This window comes from Schistocerca nitens, chromosome 4, assembly GCF_023898315.1.
Source record: "Schistocerca nitens isolate TAMUIC-IGC-003100 chromosome 4, iqSchNite1.1, whole genome shotgun sequence".
NCBI lineage: Eukaryota > Metazoa > Arthropoda > Insecta > Orthoptera > Acrididae > Schistocerca > Schistocerca nitens.
The window spans coordinates 727,771,127-727,788,328 of NC_064617.1; the positions used below are offsets into that span (position 1 = coordinate 727,771,127).

Below are 17,202 nucleotides of genomic sequence, written 5' to 3' on the forward strand. Positions count from 1 at the left end.
CAAAGACACTGAAGAAACTGAACTGGGGCAGTTTTGAAGACAGACGTAAATCATCCCAAGGAAGTCTACAAGCAGAGTTTCAGGAACTGGCTTTAAATGATGACTCTAGGAACATGCTACAACGCTCTACATATCTCTCATATAGGGATCATGAGGACAAGCTCAGAATAAATAAATTGAATGGAATGGGAAGAAACCCAAGTAACTGGTACAAAGGGATGTACCCTCTGCCATGCGCTTGGCAGTGGTTTGCAGAGTATGGATATACATGTAAATATAGATGTAGAATGCATATGTGGCATTTCTTACTCCTATCCTTTATGTGTGTTCTGATTACTACACCAAAGAGCTCCCATAATTACACATCAAAAGTGTCCAGAATAAGTGGAAGCCACTCTTAAATCACAAGGAACTCAACTGATGAAAGCCCACACTACAAATAATCATGTTCAAAGGCAACTGTTGATCTGTTGTTGCCTGTCTGATATGGGGGAGGGGACCAACCATCGAGGAGGTCATTGGTCCCATCGGATTAGGGAAGGAACTCGACTGTGGCCTTTCAAAGGAACCATCCTGGCATTTGCCTAAGACGATTTAGGGAAATCACAGAAAACCTAAATCAGGATGGCCAGACGCAGGTTTGAAATGCGGTCCTCCCAGATGCGAATCCACTGTACTAACCACCGTACCACCTCGCTCGATGATCTGTTGTTCTGTGTCCACTTGCATCATAACAGCCCTCTCAGCTACAGCTACATCTGTTGTTGTTGTTGCGGTCTTCAGTCCTGAGACTGGTTTGATGCAGCTCTCCATGCTACTCTATCCTGTGCAAGCTTCTTCATCTCCCAGTACCTACTGCAGCCTACATCCTTCTGAATCTGCTTAGTGTATTCATCTCTTGGTCTCCCTCTACGATTTTTACCCTCCACGCTGCCCTCCAGTACTAAATTGGTGATCCCTTGATGCCTCAGAACATGTCCTACCAACCAATCCCTTCTTCTAGTCAAGTTATGCCACAAACTCCTCTTCTCCCCAATTCTGTTCAATACCTCCTCATTAGTTATGTGATCTACCCATCTAATTTTCAGCATTCTTCTGTAGCACCACATTTCGAAAGCTTCTATTCTCTTCTTGTCTAAACTATTTATTGTCCATGTTTCACTTCCATACATAGGTAAACTACATACAAATACTTTCAGAAACGACTTCCTGACACTTAAATCAATACTCAATGTTAACAAATTTCTCTTCTTCAGAAACGCTTTCCTTGCCATTGCCAGTATACATTTTATATCCTCTCTACTTCGACCATCATCAGTTATTTTGCTCCCCAAATAGCAAAACTCCTTTATTACTTTAAGTGTCTCATTTTCTAATCTATTTCCCTCAGCATCACCCGACTTAATTCAACTACATTCCATTATCCTCGTTTTGCTTTTTTTGATGTTCATCTTATACCCTCCTTTCAAGACACTGTCCATTCCGTTCAATTGCTCTTCCAAGTCCTTTGCTGTCTCTGATAGAATTACAACGTTATCGGCGAACCTCATAGTTTTTATTTCTTCTCCATGGATTTTAATACCTACTCCGAACTTTTCTTTTGTTTCCTTTACTGCTTGCTCAATATACAGATTGAATAGCATCGGGGATAGGCTACAACCCTGTCTCACTCCCTTCCCAACCACTGCTTCCCTTTCATGTCCCTCGACTCTTATAACTGCCATCTGCTTTCTGTACAAATTGTAAATAGCCTTTCGTTCCCTGTATTTTACCCCTGCCACCTTCAGAATTTGAAAGAGAGTATTCCAGTCAACATTCAAAAGCTTTCTCTAAGTCTGCAAATGCTAGAAACGTAGGTGTGCCTTTCCTTAATCTTTCTTCTAAGATAAGTCGTAGGGTCAGTATTGCCTCACGTGTTCCAACGTTTCTACGGAATCCAAACTGATCTTCCCCAAGGTCAGTTTCTACCAGTTTTTCCATTCGTATGTAAAGAATTCGTGTTAGTATTTTGCACCTGTGACTTATTAAACTGATAGTTCAGTAATTTTCACATCTGTCAACACCCGCTTTCTTTGGGATTGGAATTATTATGTTCTTCTTGAAGTCTGACAGAATTTTGCCTGTCTCATACATCTTGCTCACCAGATGGTAGAGTTTTGTCAGGACTGACTCTCCCAAAGCTATAAGTAGTTCTAATGGAATGTTGTCTCCTCCCGGGGCCTTGTTTCGACTTAGGTCTTTTCAGTGCTCTGTCAAACTCTTCACGCAGTATCATATCTCCCATTTCATCTTCATCTATCTCCTCTTCCATTTCCATAATACTGTCCTCAAGAACATCGCCCTTGTATAGACCCTCTATATACTCCTTCCACCTTTCTGCTTTCCCTTCTTTGCTTAGAACTGGGTTTCCATCTGAGCTCTTGATATTCATGCAAATGGTTCTCTTTCCTCCAAAGGTCTCTTTAATTTTCCTGTAGGCAGTATCTATCTTACCCCTAGTGAGATAAGCCTCTACATACTTACATTTGTCCTCTAGCCATACCTGCTAAGCCATTTTGCACTTCCTGTTTTTATTCCTTTTTGCCTGCTTCACTTACTTCATTTTTGTATTTTCTTCTTTCATCAATTAAATTCAGTATCTCTTCTGTTACCCAAGGATTTCTACTAGCCCTCGTCTTTTTACCTACTTGATCCTCTGCTGCCTTCACTACTTCATCCCTCGGAGCTACCCATTCTTCTTCTACTGTATTTCTTTCCCCCATTCCTGTCAATTGTTCCCTTATGCTGTCCCTGAAACTCTGTACAACCTCTGGTTTAGTCAGTTGATCCAGGTCCCATCTCCTTGAATTCCCACCTTTTTGCAGTTTCTTCAGTTTTAATCTACATAAATAATTTTTTTATCTCATCATACATTTCATAAATTTCTTCATCATCTGCAGAGCTAGTTGGCATATAAACTTGTACTACTGTAGTAGGCGAGGGCTTTGTGTATATCTTGGCCACAATAATGCGTTCACTATGCTGTTTGTAATAGCTTACCCGCACTCCTATTTTTTTATTCATTATTAAACCTACTCCTGCATTACCCCTATTTGATTTTGTATTTATAATCCTGTATTCACCTGACCAAAAATCTTGTTCGTCCTGCCACCGAACTTCACTAATTCCCACTATATTTAACTTTAAACTATCCATTTCCCTTTTTAAATTTTCTAACCTATCTGTCCAATTAAGGGATCTAACATTCCACGCTCCAATCCGTAGAACGCCAGTTTTCTTTCTCCTGATAATGACGTCAAGTAGTCCCCGCCCGGAGATCCAAATGGGGGACTATTTTACCTCCGGAATATTTTACCCAAGAGGACGCCATCATCATTTAATCATACAGTAAAGCTGCATGCCCTCGGGAAAAATTACGGCTGTAGTTTCCCCTTGCTTTCAGCCGTTTGCAGTACCACAACAGCAAGGCCGTTTTGGTTAGTGTTACATGGCCAGATGAGTCAATCATCCAGACTGTTCCCCCTGCAACTACTGAAAAGGCTGCTGCCCCTCTTCAGGAACCACATGTTTGTCTGGCCTCTCAACAGATACCCCTCCGTTGAGGTTGCACCTACAGTACGGATATCTGTATCGTTGAGGCATGCAAGCCTCCCCACCAACGGCAAGTTCCATGGTTCACTACATCTACACTCTGGAAACTTACAGTTGTGAGCTACTAAGACTTACAGGTTCTTTCACTCGCAATACAATAATAAATAATATTATAAAACAGATAGATGTGTAACAACATTTGATTTAATAATGTGATATACTTACGTGTTCTTTATATCGCCTGATTTGCAAGTCAAAATCTGGATATTTATTCAGTGACAATAATGGACTGCCCAGAGACTCAAAATGATGTTTCATCACATGCCCAAATCCATCATCTGGACATATTTGTTCAAAGGTGACAAATGTTGCATGAGGAAACTTGGTAGATGCCCATTCTATAAGTTTAGTTGAGCTGTGAAACAAAATATAAAAGTATGTTTTAGGATCAACGACACCACCAGTATTTTAAACAACTAGACGTGCATGCAATTAGTAGGTTCACACCTTGATTCATCCATGTAAGTTATGGAGCATTCTGCCAAAAGCAACGTAGGTGCAGCCCATGATATGCCAGCGCTTGACAGAACACTTTCAATATCATTCTGGCAGCGGAGGTCACCTCCAACCAAATGGTATCCGTGTGAATGAATACCAGTTGTACAAGAGTTTACATCTGTTGAAAAAAAGTCATCTGTGAAAACAGAAATTAACTATAGCAACTCTCACCAAAAACACAAGGCAATGGGAAAAGAGGTGTATGAGGGTCTTCAAATAAGCATAGCGAGAGATACTTCTTAACGTGCAACATTTACTTTTTTGGTTAGAATATGTGTGTGTTGACTCCATTTTAGCTTTTTATCTACTTAAACAGTTTGCTGTGAAGTATTACCTTATGAGCTGCATAAGATATTGCTGAATGAGGATTGTTGAGTACTTAAGCTTGTTTCTTCAGAAAACATTATAGTTTTTGAACAGTCTTTTAAAGTTACTGAAAGGTCATTTACTTAAGTTAGAAACAGGAATGGACCCAATGCCAAACCTTGTGAGACTTTATATTGTCCCTTTATGATTTTAGATTTATTCCTTCAATGCATTTTGTCAATATTATCCTCTTCTTCCTGTTATGAAGATAGATAGCCAACCATGTGCAAGGGATGCTTTTAATGTGATAACATTTTAGTTTTACACGTAAGAAGTTCACAGCCCTCACAATAATAAGCATTGGCTAGATCACAGAGCACAACAACATTACAGTTTTTGTTGTTTAGGTCTCATAATTCTTCATTTGTACATCATAATTATACGGACTTCTCTTTCTTTTACAAAAGCCAAACTGAGTGACAGCTGGTAAGTTACACAGTGAAAAATGGATAAATGTTCTATTCTATGTATATTTAAAAAAAAATAAAAACACTGGAAATAGTGGAATGTGTCTACAATTGAGGTAATATTCTTTTTTTTCCATTTTTAATTAAGTATTTCACCTATGCTTATTTAAGTCATCAGTAAATATACTTTATGAGTCATCAAGTAATTACAAAGATAGCTAAAGGGTGGTCCTCTCAAATATCTGATCAGATTACTGTCATCACCAGAAGAAATATGATTCATTGGTGAGATAATGATTTTTGTATCTCCTAAGGTGATGAGTTTTTAATATTTATGGCAGTGAGTGATGAAAATAGTGTCTGCTGGAGTAAATCTGCCATGCCTGTATTTGGTTGCTTATTATCAGGTGCAATATTTGCCGCCACTGTATGGAAATAATCATTGACATTGGGGGGCAATGATTTAAATGTGTCACATTTCTGCCACAATTGCTATCTGAGAACTAAATTTGATTCCTCTTACTATTTTTATTCTCTTCTTACTTATTATTATTATTTACATTTTATGGCCTTCATTGGACCACTCCAACCAACTTTTATACAAAGAATTTTCCAGTTTCCTGTCAGCCCAGTACTTCTTCATTCTCTCGGATCTCATCCTTCTTTATTCATAGGAAATCACCCTTCCTATTGTCTGTTTGTTGATTTTTGTTTGCAATCTGGTTTGTTTGTTGATTTTGTCATTTTTGTTTCTTAGGTCTTCCAATGTACTCTGTAGCTCAGCCATATCTTCCTTGATTTCTGTAATCCACTTAATGTTGCACTTACTATTCTGCAATTTTTCTATTATTCTCCTGATGATCCTGTTCTCTGGTGTTCTGATTAGATGTCCAAAGAATGAAATGTGTTTCTTCCTGATTGTACTCATTACCAGTTCTATTTCCTTGTAGACTGTTTCATTTGTAGCTACTCTCCAGTGTCCATCTTTCTGGTACGATTTGTTGATGCACGTAATATTATGAGTTGCAATGTAGTTAATCTGATTTTGTTTGATCCTGTTCTTATGTACTGGCATAAGAATGGGTGACTGCCAATGCTCCGAGTCATTGATGCCCTCCAGGTGGCTACCCATCAAATCCAATGTAGCCTTCTCCTGCATTCTTGGACAGGATGATGCAAATTTTTGCCTAAAAGACCTTTTCATGGTTGACTTTCGAAGTTAGTTAACCTCGAGTGGAGCAAGCTCCGATTTACAGCTACGGTTGTTAACCGCAGAGGCACAACCCTAGATGATCAGGGTTTTGGGTTGGCATTTCCTCCTAACCCACTAAGGTATGGTTTTCCCACCAATACTCGGGTGGCTGATTGCAGTGGTTTCCCACTGGGCGATAGGGTCGCCGTGTCCCTATGCCATTTCTTCTTACTTAATAAAGTTCCAGACTTTTTCTTTCTTCAAGGAGGGTGTTTATTTTTGTGTGTGATCAAACAGCTGTTGTTGTTCCCAAATATAGCCCTTGGCCATCCAGGTTGACCTGATTGAGAAACATGTATAAACAGTTTACAAACTCTATTAACAAGAAAAGGTTAAAAAACTGACCATCTGGCAACCTCTGTTTTGCGTATGAGGAGATAACAATTCATCAATGGGTCTCCATTACGTTTTTTACCTCCTACATGATGCCTCAATGTTATTCCACCAAATTAGCAATCACAGCTGTCTTGTTTTTTATACAGGTGCCAACTACTGTCCTACCCACAAAAATGCAGAAATCTGTTGTACATATGAATGAAGCAAACTGATTGCAGCACCAATGTTTTGCATGCCATAGTTTTCTGCAGCACAACTGTGGTTGCAGTACACTGAAACTTAGGTTATTGTTGTTTTGGAATCTTTCCCTAATATATGGAAACAAGTGTACATTGCTTACCATTAGATAATCCAAGAATACTGCTGAGGATTTTTGATCTTCTAATACACTCAGTTTTGCGAGAAATAACTTCAATGAAGTCAACTTCATAATAGGTAAGACTGAACTCTTCTTGCAAGTACTTCTTAAGCCTAAAGTATGTTGTATCATAACCAGCTCCACAGGAGATGATCTGTGAAGCAATAAAACTTCATAAATTAACAAAATACGGAAACAGGGTTCCTGCAGTTGATGATTGAAATAATATAAAACCAAATGTTAGCAAGTCTCATCATATTAAATATACTTCTGTGTCATTTATTTGTTTAGGATTTAGAACTGACAACAGCACCTTGGAATATAAAAGATATGTGATTCATGTCAATAGAAATTTCTGGATGACTCATGATACACATTCTTACCACAATGGGTTGCTTTGCATGCCTCACCAATACAGACAGCCATACCATAGTTGCAATTATATCAGAGGGGAGAGGCCACGCTAACATATGGATCCAGAAGACTAGCAGGAGGCTTTTCAGTAAATGAAAGGGAAACAGTCTGGAGGACTGACTGGCCTTGCAACATTAGTGAACAAAGCCTTGCTAAGTTGGTACTGTGAACATCTGAAAGTGGGGGTAGGGGGGAACTACAATCATTATATTTCCAAAGTGCATGCAGATTGACTGTATGGTTTAATGACAGCATCCGCTTGGGTAAAATATTTAGGAAGTAAAATAGTCCTCCATTCAGATCATTGAGCTGGGACGAATCACAAGGATCTTTTCATCAGAAAAAAACATACCTGGCATTCTATGGGTCAGAGCATAGAATGTTTCCTCCCTTAAAATGTAGGTAGACTACAGAATTTGTGAAGAAGACTGGATGGGTTGAAGTTGGATATAGATGGAATTAGTGAAGTGCAAAATGCAGTGGTGGGAAGAATAGGATTGCTAGTGAAGTGAGCACAGGGGAATCAACACAAAACCAGAGAGAGGTAATGCCGGAGTAGGACTAATAATGAATAAGATAACAGGAATGTTATTTAACTACTATAAACAGCAGAATGAACACAGTATCCTAGCCAAGACAAGACACAAAACCAAGACCCACCACAGTAGTACAAGTGTATGAGTACATGTCTGTTAGCTCCACAGATGATGGAGAGACTGAAAAAGGTATGATAAAAGAAGTTATAGTTTTTTAAGGGAAGCAACAATTTAATTTTGATGTGGGACTGGAATTCGATAGTATGAAAAGCAGGAGAAGTAAAATTAGTAGAATGTGGACTGAGGAAAATAATTAATTGCTCCAGAAAATTATGCCACAAGACAGAACTGAGCTTCAGTTTGCAAAGTATGACAGCAATCTCAGCTGCAGCTCTAGGTACAAAGTAGGCAGAACTGATCAATGTGCTGGTGTCACTTCGGTTTACTATCCATCTGCATGGCTGAAAAGTTCACATGTGGAGTTAGTCTAACATATGCACTGATCTCTTCATCAGTTACCTACAAGTTATTTTTATTTGTTTTAAATTGCGTAATACAAGTCTTTGGAATATTAAGAGTTAAACTGTTTGCTGTGAACCAGTTATCCCCCATGCAGTGTCTGGTATGTATGTTTTAGGGTCCTTTATAACTTTACAGGCATTGTCAACAAAACGAACAAAACCTAGCCTCTACCTTCACTCATCGCAGATTAAAAAAGCTGTATTTATTATATCAGCCACACAGATCATGTAGAAAAGGTCTCCATGAAGTGGGGAAAAAAGGTAGAAACTTTTAAGTTACCAGTTATTAATGCTGCAAACTTTATTTATATCACCAAATGATTTTATATGTGGCTTTTTTGATGTGACTTATTTATTTTCAAATTTTCTTTTTTTAAGTGTTTTTGTAAGTTAATGACCGGTGACTTATGGTAATGGAAAAGTCTTCCCCCCACGCCCCCCCCCCCCCCCACTTCAATAGACGTCTTTCCTTTATGACCTGTGAGTACTGTATAACAAACACAGCTTTTTTTCTCTCTGATGAGTGGAGATAGTGAATAGCTTTTTTTTTTGTTTGTGTTGTTGATAATGTTTGTAAATTGGTACAGGCCCCCAAAACAACCATAATCAGACACTGCCAGTGGGACAACTGGTTCACAGCAGACAGTTTAACTCTTAATCTTGCAAAAGCCCGTATTATATAATTTTGAACAAATCAAAATAACTTACAAGTACCAGATGCACAAATCAGTGCGCATACATTAGACTAAACTCCACATGCAAATTTTCCAGACACGCAGATGGACCATGGTGGCACAGCACATTGATCAGTTCTTCTTACTTTGCACTTGGAGATCTGTTTCACTGCATTGACCTGCAGATGGGATTGCTCACAAACTTTGCAAACTTTAGCTCAATACTGTCTTGTGGCATAATTTTATGGGGGCAATTAATTCCTCTCCCCGAGTCTACATTCTACTAATTTTACTCCTCCTCCTTATATTACTATCGAATTCCAGTCCCACATCAAAACTGAATTGTTGCCTCCTTTAACAATCCACATTTTTTTTATCTTGACATACTTTTTTTCAGTTTATCCATCCCCTGTGAAGGAAGTAGATACACACACTTGTTAACGAAATGTATTCACAAACCGCAAATATGGTTATAAACCAGCTGCACAAATTATTAGTGACAGAAGAAAATTTGTGCCAGACTGGGACTCGAAGCCAAATTTCCCACTTATCTCGAGGTTGCCTTAAGCACATTCCCTCCTGGACTGACCCAAACTTCCACACGTCACAGACATTGCCAACCAATTAACATTACTTGTACTACTGTGGCAGGTCTTGGCTTTGTATCTTGCACTGGCTAGGATGCTGTGTTCACTCATAGTAGTTTACCCATGCTCCTGTTATCTTATTCATTACTAGTCCTACTCCTGCATTACCTATACTTGGTTTTGTATTGATTACCCTGTACTCACCCACCCTACACATCTCAAGCAGCTCCTCAAGGGTTATCTCCTAACCAAAACCTGACATCTGAATCCATCTCCAGCTCCTCACTTCAATAACTTCTCCACACTACTATCTTTTACCTATTCCAAAACGCCATAATCCAAAGCCACAGGTCTGCCCACTGGTTGTCCCATTTTGGCTGGATTCAATGCTTCCATGGAACGAACCTCTGCGACACCTCCAATCTATTGACCACAACTTCCCATCCTACACTGAAGGCAGTGCTCACTTCCTTCACCACCTCACCACAATTCCTGTCCCGTTACCACCAGAGCCCTTGTTGGTTACTGTGGGTGTAACATCCTTGCACACCAACATCTCCCAGTCCCATGACCTTGTGGCCATAGAACACTACCTTTCCCAACATCCTCTGACAGCAAACGAATCACTGATTCCCTAATCCTGCTAGACAACCATATCCTGACCCACAATTATTTCTTTTTCAAAGGCCAAATCTACAAACAAGTCCATGATACTGCCATGGGTACTCACATAGCTCCACCCAACATTAAGTTATTTATGAGCCATCTGGAGGAATTCTTCCTATCCAGTCAACACCTAAAATCTTTTGTCTGGTTCAGATTTACTGAAGACATTTTCAAGATCTGGATATATGGCAAGGACAATCTTTCCTCTTTCCTCTACAACCTCAATGTATATTCCCAAATTTGCTTCACCCGGTCCTTCTCAACTCAGTGAGCCACCTTTCTTTACATCAATCTCCACCTCTCAGATGGATCCATAAATACATCTGTCCATATTGAGTGTACCAACCACCAACAGTACCTCCACTTTGAGAGCTATCACCCGTTCCATGTCAAAAAGTCTCTTCCTAACGGCCTTGCCATCCATGACATTGCATTTGCAGTGGAAAGCAGAAGCTGGCACAATATACTGATAATCTTACCAGATCCTTTACTGACAGACAACATCCCATCCAGCTTGTCCATAAACAAATCTTCCATGCCATCTTCTTCTCTGACTCCAAAGGACCTGTTAACCAGCAATTGACTAGCACTCTTCTGATAACCCAGTATCACAATGGCCTTCAAAAGCTCAACCACATCCTTTACCAAGTCTTCAGCTATCTCTTGTCGTGCCCCGAGATGAGAGATATGCTACCCAAAATCCTACCCACATTCCCAAAAATTGTGTTCTGCTGTCCACCAAACCAACAGCATATCCTTGTCCATCTCTATTCCCAATCCTGTGCCCCGTTGGTCATTTCCTCATGGTCAGCCCAGGTGAAAGACCTGTCCCATACACCAACCCATCATCTTCTACCACAGTCCAAACACAAAACTGTGAAAAGGACAGACCAGATAGTCACCCATTCAAGTGCTAGCCAAGCCCAACAACATTTAACTTTGGTAATCTGATGGGAACCTGTTACCACTACGGCAAGACCAATGGAAATTATAAATTTATTAGGCAGAAATATAGGTTTGTTTTCCAAAGCACCATGCATCGGCTGGTCCTGCTGAGTAGTGCCTTGTGAGCAGCGGAATGCCAGCATGCAATCAACTTGCAGTACCCTCAGCACAACAAAGCATCAAGTGACAGCTGTTACATCATGGGGAAGCCGTCGACCTGTGAACTTCAGCCTCCAGCTCAACAAATCGATTTCCAAAATGTACTGAATGATGTTGAAGCTCTGCACTCAGCAGATATGACCCAACGTCACCTGAAGTATTCAGTGGCGCACAGGGGTTGGCTCTCAGCTCCGTTTAGGAGACAGGAGCCAGCAACATCAGTGTATGCCACACGAACAGGATGAGCAAAAGCAGTGCTCACCCATTCGAAGGTGGACGACAGACAGCATCCAGGTCATGCAGGTCAAGTCTCCAGCAGACTTGCAGGGTGACGGCAGCCTCCCTGCCCCATCAGTGTTGCTTCGGAAGTTGGCAGTGAAGCTGGCAGCAACAACATCCTTCCAGCCACACCTGTGGTTCTGTAGACAATTGGAGGCAGCTATGCATGCCGAAGGTCGACCTCCATAGCCTTCCCTCTCACTGGATAGCTGCAACTGACACAAGGGCTGAGACTAAGCACTGGGCAGTCGGCAAACAGCACTCATCAATCAGCAATGAGACACTTGGTAGGAACAGTGGGGTTGTTATGGTCTTCAGTCCTGAGACTGGTTTGATGCAGCTCTCCATGCTACCCTATCCTCTGCAAGCTTCTTCATCTCCCAGTACTTACTGCAACCTACATCCTTATGAATCTGCTTAGTGTATTCATCTCTTGGTCTCCCTCTATGATTTTTACCCTCCACGCTGCCCTCCAATGCTAAATTTGTGATCCCTTGGTGCCTCCAAAAACATGTCCTACTAACCAGTCCCTTCTTTTTGTCAAGTTGTGCCACAAACTCCTCTTCTCCCCAATTCTATTCAATACTTCATCATTAGTTATGTTATGACATCATGTGACCTGGTTTTTCCTTCGCTTTCAGCACTCCCAGTGACTCAACTTTCACAACTCCACCTTTCAGAGGCTCTTTTCTGTTGGCTCGGTACCTGAATACTTAAAAGTTTCTTTGTACCTAGCCTTCCTTACAAAAATCTGCTTTGTCACTAGAATGATGGTATCTCTTGGCTTCCATGATGTCATTATGCTTTGCTTGCAGACTTGGGTGCTCAGTCGTTGTCCCCCCTCATCCTCCTCACGCTGCAACAGCTTCCGTGTTTGCTACAACCCTCTCAGCATTTCCCCCTAGCTGGCAGTACAACGGTCATTGACACAGGCAGTCTGACTTCCGGGAGATGCCAAGGTAGAACTTGGATGAATTTTTAGTGTCCACCAGTGATACTATTCTGGGGCATAACATTCTTTTTTTTAAGGTGATAAGTAAAACTTTATGACAGTTCCTTGTACAAACATAGATTGAAAGGTGGATGTTTGATTATTTTATGTTGTTGCTGGAGCAGGTTCATTTATAACAGTTTCTATTATTTAAAGATCTCTATCTCGACTGTGCTATTCATATTTCAAAAGCAGAGGCACAGAGACAATTCTGACGCAGGCCACAATAATGAAACCTTAACTGCCTAAACGTTATGACTAGTACCTATCACAAGATTGAATGACAACTGGTGGTGTTGCAGGCAAATGGCAGAGTAAGGAAGGTATATTAGTGGAACACAGAAAATTGGGGAGTCATTCTAGCAACAACACGGGCCGCAAATGAGGAAATCCACTAACATAAGCAATTTTTAAAAAGGACATGTTATTATGACTCAGCACCTGGGAACAAGCAACTCAGAAACAGTGAAGCTAGTTGGTTATTCATGTGGTACTGTCTTGAGCATCTATGGAAAGTGGATGAAGGACGGGGAAAGCACATGTGGATGGTAGGAGAAAAAGTGTTTAACATTCACACCTCATCACAAAACAATGCAGAATCTGGAGGTTTGCCCACTCTGTAACACAGGATAGGTGGCGATCTGACAACAGATTACAATGCTGGTGCCAGAGCAAGTGGTTTGGAGCACACAGTTCAGTGCAAATAGTTGAACATTGGGATCCACAGTGGACAAACCCGTGTAATCCTAACAACATTATCAGTTACAGTTGCAGTGGGGACAGGATCATGGAGACTGGACCATGCATCAATGAGAATGTATTACCTGGTTAGATGATTATGTTTCTCATTACACCAGGTCAATGTCACCCGGGCAAACAGCTGCCATACATCAGGATAGTGGAGGCAGTTTTATGCCACGGGGAGATTCACTCGGGCCTCCATGGCAGTTATGGCAACAACTGAAGGCACCATGATAATTGCTGACTATATGAACATTATTGTGGACTATCTGCATCCCTTCATGCTTGGTGTCTTCCTCAACAGCAATGGCACCTTCTAGCAGGATAACTGTCTTTGCCACATGGCCAGAATCATGTTACAGTGCTAGATATCTGGTACTACACACCTCCAGCAACCTATCAAGGAATTATGGAATCTACACCATGCAGAATCACTGCTGTACTGTAGTCCAAAGGTGGACCAACATTCTATTAAGCAAGTGATCATAATCTTTTGGCTCATCAGTGTAGCAAACCCTCATATTTCAAATAATAAAGTCACTCTTGCAAAGTGAAGGAGATGAAACAAACTGCTAAATGTGGAATGAGTCCAACACAGAGAGAAGGCGAACAGAATAATGCAGTCAAAGAAACAAGAGGAAAACTTCTCAGCATAAGTGAAACAGAGAGCACAATATGACATTCAGTATTTTCTCTCAATACAATACTTCAGCATTAAAAACACACAACTTACTTGTATATGAGAGTTCCCCACATGTCTCATAAACTGTGTCAAAATGGCTTCAATTATTTCAGCTCTTGCATAATAGCCCATGTGAATGATTGGAGCTCTTCTGCTGTATTTTGAATTCAATACAAATTCTGATATGAATTCATCATTAAAGTAGCCCTGTTTAACCATTGAGTACTTGGAGACAGTGCTGTAGTCATTGGTACCTTGAACCTGGAAAAAATGTCTTTATTATTAAATTTATATTTGGAATAACCTTGTCTTGGCATTTCAATAACTATTCCTTCTACTGAGGGAGATGAAGAAAAATATCTGTATAAACTATCACATCTCCAGTATTCCCAAGTGTTATTTGAAGGTAAGAGTGTCTTCTTGTTTTCAAAGAGAAATTGACAATTTTCATAATTAGCTGTATGCTTTACTCACTTAACATAAATTAATTAAACTGCACTAAGTTCTTCAGTTAGAACAGATCATACCATTATATGTTAAAAGATGCAACTTGCTCTGATATTTAGATTTTTTCCTTTCACAAAAGAAACAGAGGAAAGAAAGAAAATTAGGGTTTAATTCCCTGTCAAGAGTGAGGTCATTACAGATTAAATACAACTTTGCATTGGAGAAGAAAACTGCACATGCCTTTTCAATGGAAGACTCTAGGATTTGCCTTAAGCAGTTTAGGGAAATCTCAGAAAATCTAAATCTGGATGGACAGGCGAGGATTTGAAACACCGACCTCCTGGAGATGAGTTCAGTGTCTTACCACTACAACACACTGCTTGACGCAGAAGAAAAGTAGGCATATAAACGCATTATTGCTCTAATACCAAACAAAATGTAGCTTCATTGCTGAGTTTTATACAAAGCAAAATTGAAGTCAGTGTGTAAAACTACAGTTTTGCTTTTTCATTTATAAAGACTCAGTATACAAACAATAATAAAATGGATATGATGTCAAAAGACTCTGAAATTAATTTTATAGCTGAGGAATACGGTTCCCCTATAAGGTTTATCAAATGTACTCCTATTCGGAAATGTATACAGATTTTTATAGATATGGTGTACGTGTGGTTTTACCATTCACTTCTTTCTTGTTTGAATCCTCCCAACAGTGCAGGGTATAAAAAAATTACTTACAACTTGTTATTTCAGTCTGTACTCCTTTTGTATTTCTTTCCAGTACATTTTGATTACATAGTCTTTTGATCCTCAGTCAAGGTTACACTGTTTTGATAATGTCCGTTTTGTAGTTCACAAATGGCAGCATTCAGTTTTGCTGCTCTTGTACACAGTGCCTAATGCACTTGACACTTTGGAACAAAAATATATTGCTATCATTTTAGTGACTGTAATCCTTTTAATACAAACAAGGATTAACTGCTTCTTGAAGCCTGGCTACAAACTGATATCAAGATCATTACAGATGAAGCACTTGCCAACAAGACAAGAACAGGGGACGAAATTGCTGGTAAAACCAAATCAGCAAGGGGTTAATTTTATTTTTAAAAGGATTGTTTGATAACATACACACTGATGCATCAAGGAAAAATTAAATTAGTGATTGTGGGGTGGGGGAGACGATGTGAAGGGTTAAAAAATTGTAGGAGCCCAAGTCTCCGTTACATTACGCAGACTCATGTTGATGTGGGCTGCAGTAATTAAACCGACATGAAGAGACTTGTACAGGCCAGATTAGCCAAGACAGCTGTACCACTTCTGTCTTTGGACTGAACATAATATCGTACAGAACTGTGAATATTAAATATTTCCTAACAATAGCCTACTGATTTCGCAAAAGCAAATTATGTAACTGTACAAGTACGGCAAATGAATGTGTCTATGTCTGTACCTAACCTAGTTATAAACAGACTGATATGCCCCCACGTAAGTACTGACTACGGGCACTTTTACAATAAAATTATGCAACGTCAGGAATTATTGCAAATATATTTTTGTACAGCTGTAACTATTGAGATGGGCAACAGACGTAAAACTAACGCTTCCAAAGATGTAGAGAAGGGTGGTATGTTAGCTTTGCCATGTTAGTATTAAAAGTTATAGCCATCACACAAAACGGAATATTCTGCTGCGACGGACAAGCGACGAAAATGAAACAATTACTCTCTAAACGTTTTTTTATTGACATTTCTGAAACAATCCAGAATTCATTTCTGGAAGATACTGAGGTGAGCGATGCGTAAAAGTACAAGAATTTGATAATCATCACATTTATTGCCAAAAAGACTACAACATTGTACTAAGGCACTTTGAGCTAGAATAATATAACGAACATTTTTATCCATTATGCAGCAACAGCCTTTCACGATCAAAAATTACAATACTCCAAACGTAACATCATCATTCTAACCTCCCGCTTCGAATCTCTCTCATATGTCAAAGTGATCCGTACTTCATATTACGCCAGAGGCTGTAGTTAGCAACATCGGTTTTGCATCGGCATTGAAAACTGGCACATGCGTCCCCCTCAGTCTCCAAAAGTTCGTTCGAGCAGCTACCAGCAGATTCATGAGCATGTGCAGAGCTGAATTCGCGTATAGGCAGTGCCTTCTCCCGCTACCGGCTACTTGAAGTGTGGCTGTTTGCCGTGTGAGCAGTAGTAGCAAGTAGCCAGATGCTACTCGGAAAAGTTTTTCTGGCGCGGCAAAGCTGCCAGATTCGCGTATGCGCAGAGCAATCTGAGTTATAATGGGGATCATTCTCCATTTGATCCTTCTGTATGGTTCATTATATTTCTGTTCACTCTTCGTTTACAGCTCCCAGGTAAAATGAAAACAAATCAGACTCTGTGGCTGGTAGCAATCAAATGAATTAATATACATTCCCATAATCATGGAAGACAAAATAAAAAAAGTTAGTAGTTTCAGTTTTCTGATTTTATATTATTTCCATTTTATTAGCAATGAACCATTAATGAAGATATTTTTGTCGGTTTGCTAGAGAAATTTGCTTCTATTAATCTCTTCCACCGAGGCAGTCAATTTTTTTGAAACGAAGTGTTTCGTTCCACGCTACTGGCTAATTTGAACTTCGTTCAATTTCAAGTGCACATTTTCATTTTCTGGCACGAATG

General features: G+C 39.9%; 1 protein-coding gene across 4 annotated transcripts in view; it reads right to left on the reverse strand.

Moving 5' to 3' along the window:
- LOC126252996 (tRNA wybutosine-synthesizing protein 4-like) overlaps window positions 1-16,622 on the reverse strand; it is a 63,840-nt gene extending 47,218 nt beyond the window's left edge. The window contains exons 1-5 of one of the 4 annotated variants that reach the window (XM_049954027.1): window positions 16,480-16,622; window positions 14,115-14,324; window positions 6,851-7,022; window positions 4,099-4,285; window positions 3,817-4,006 (exon numbers count right to left, since the gene is read on the reverse strand). In XM_049954027.1, coding sequence (XP_049809984.1) covers window positions 3,817-4,006; window positions 4,099-4,285; window positions 6,851-7,022; window positions 14,115-14,282 — 717 coding nt within the window. In that variant the 5' untranslated portion in view covers window positions 14,283-14,324; window positions 16,480-16,622. Of the gene's footprint in view, window positions 1-3,816; window positions 4,007-4,098; window positions 4,286-6,850; window positions 7,023-14,114; window positions 14,325-16,402 lie in introns of all 4 variants that reach the window. The other 3 variants (XM_049954028.1, XM_049954025.1, XM_049954026.1) reach the window with 3 other exon arrangements.
- Between the last annotated feature and the right edge of the window lie 580 nt (window positions 16,623-17,202).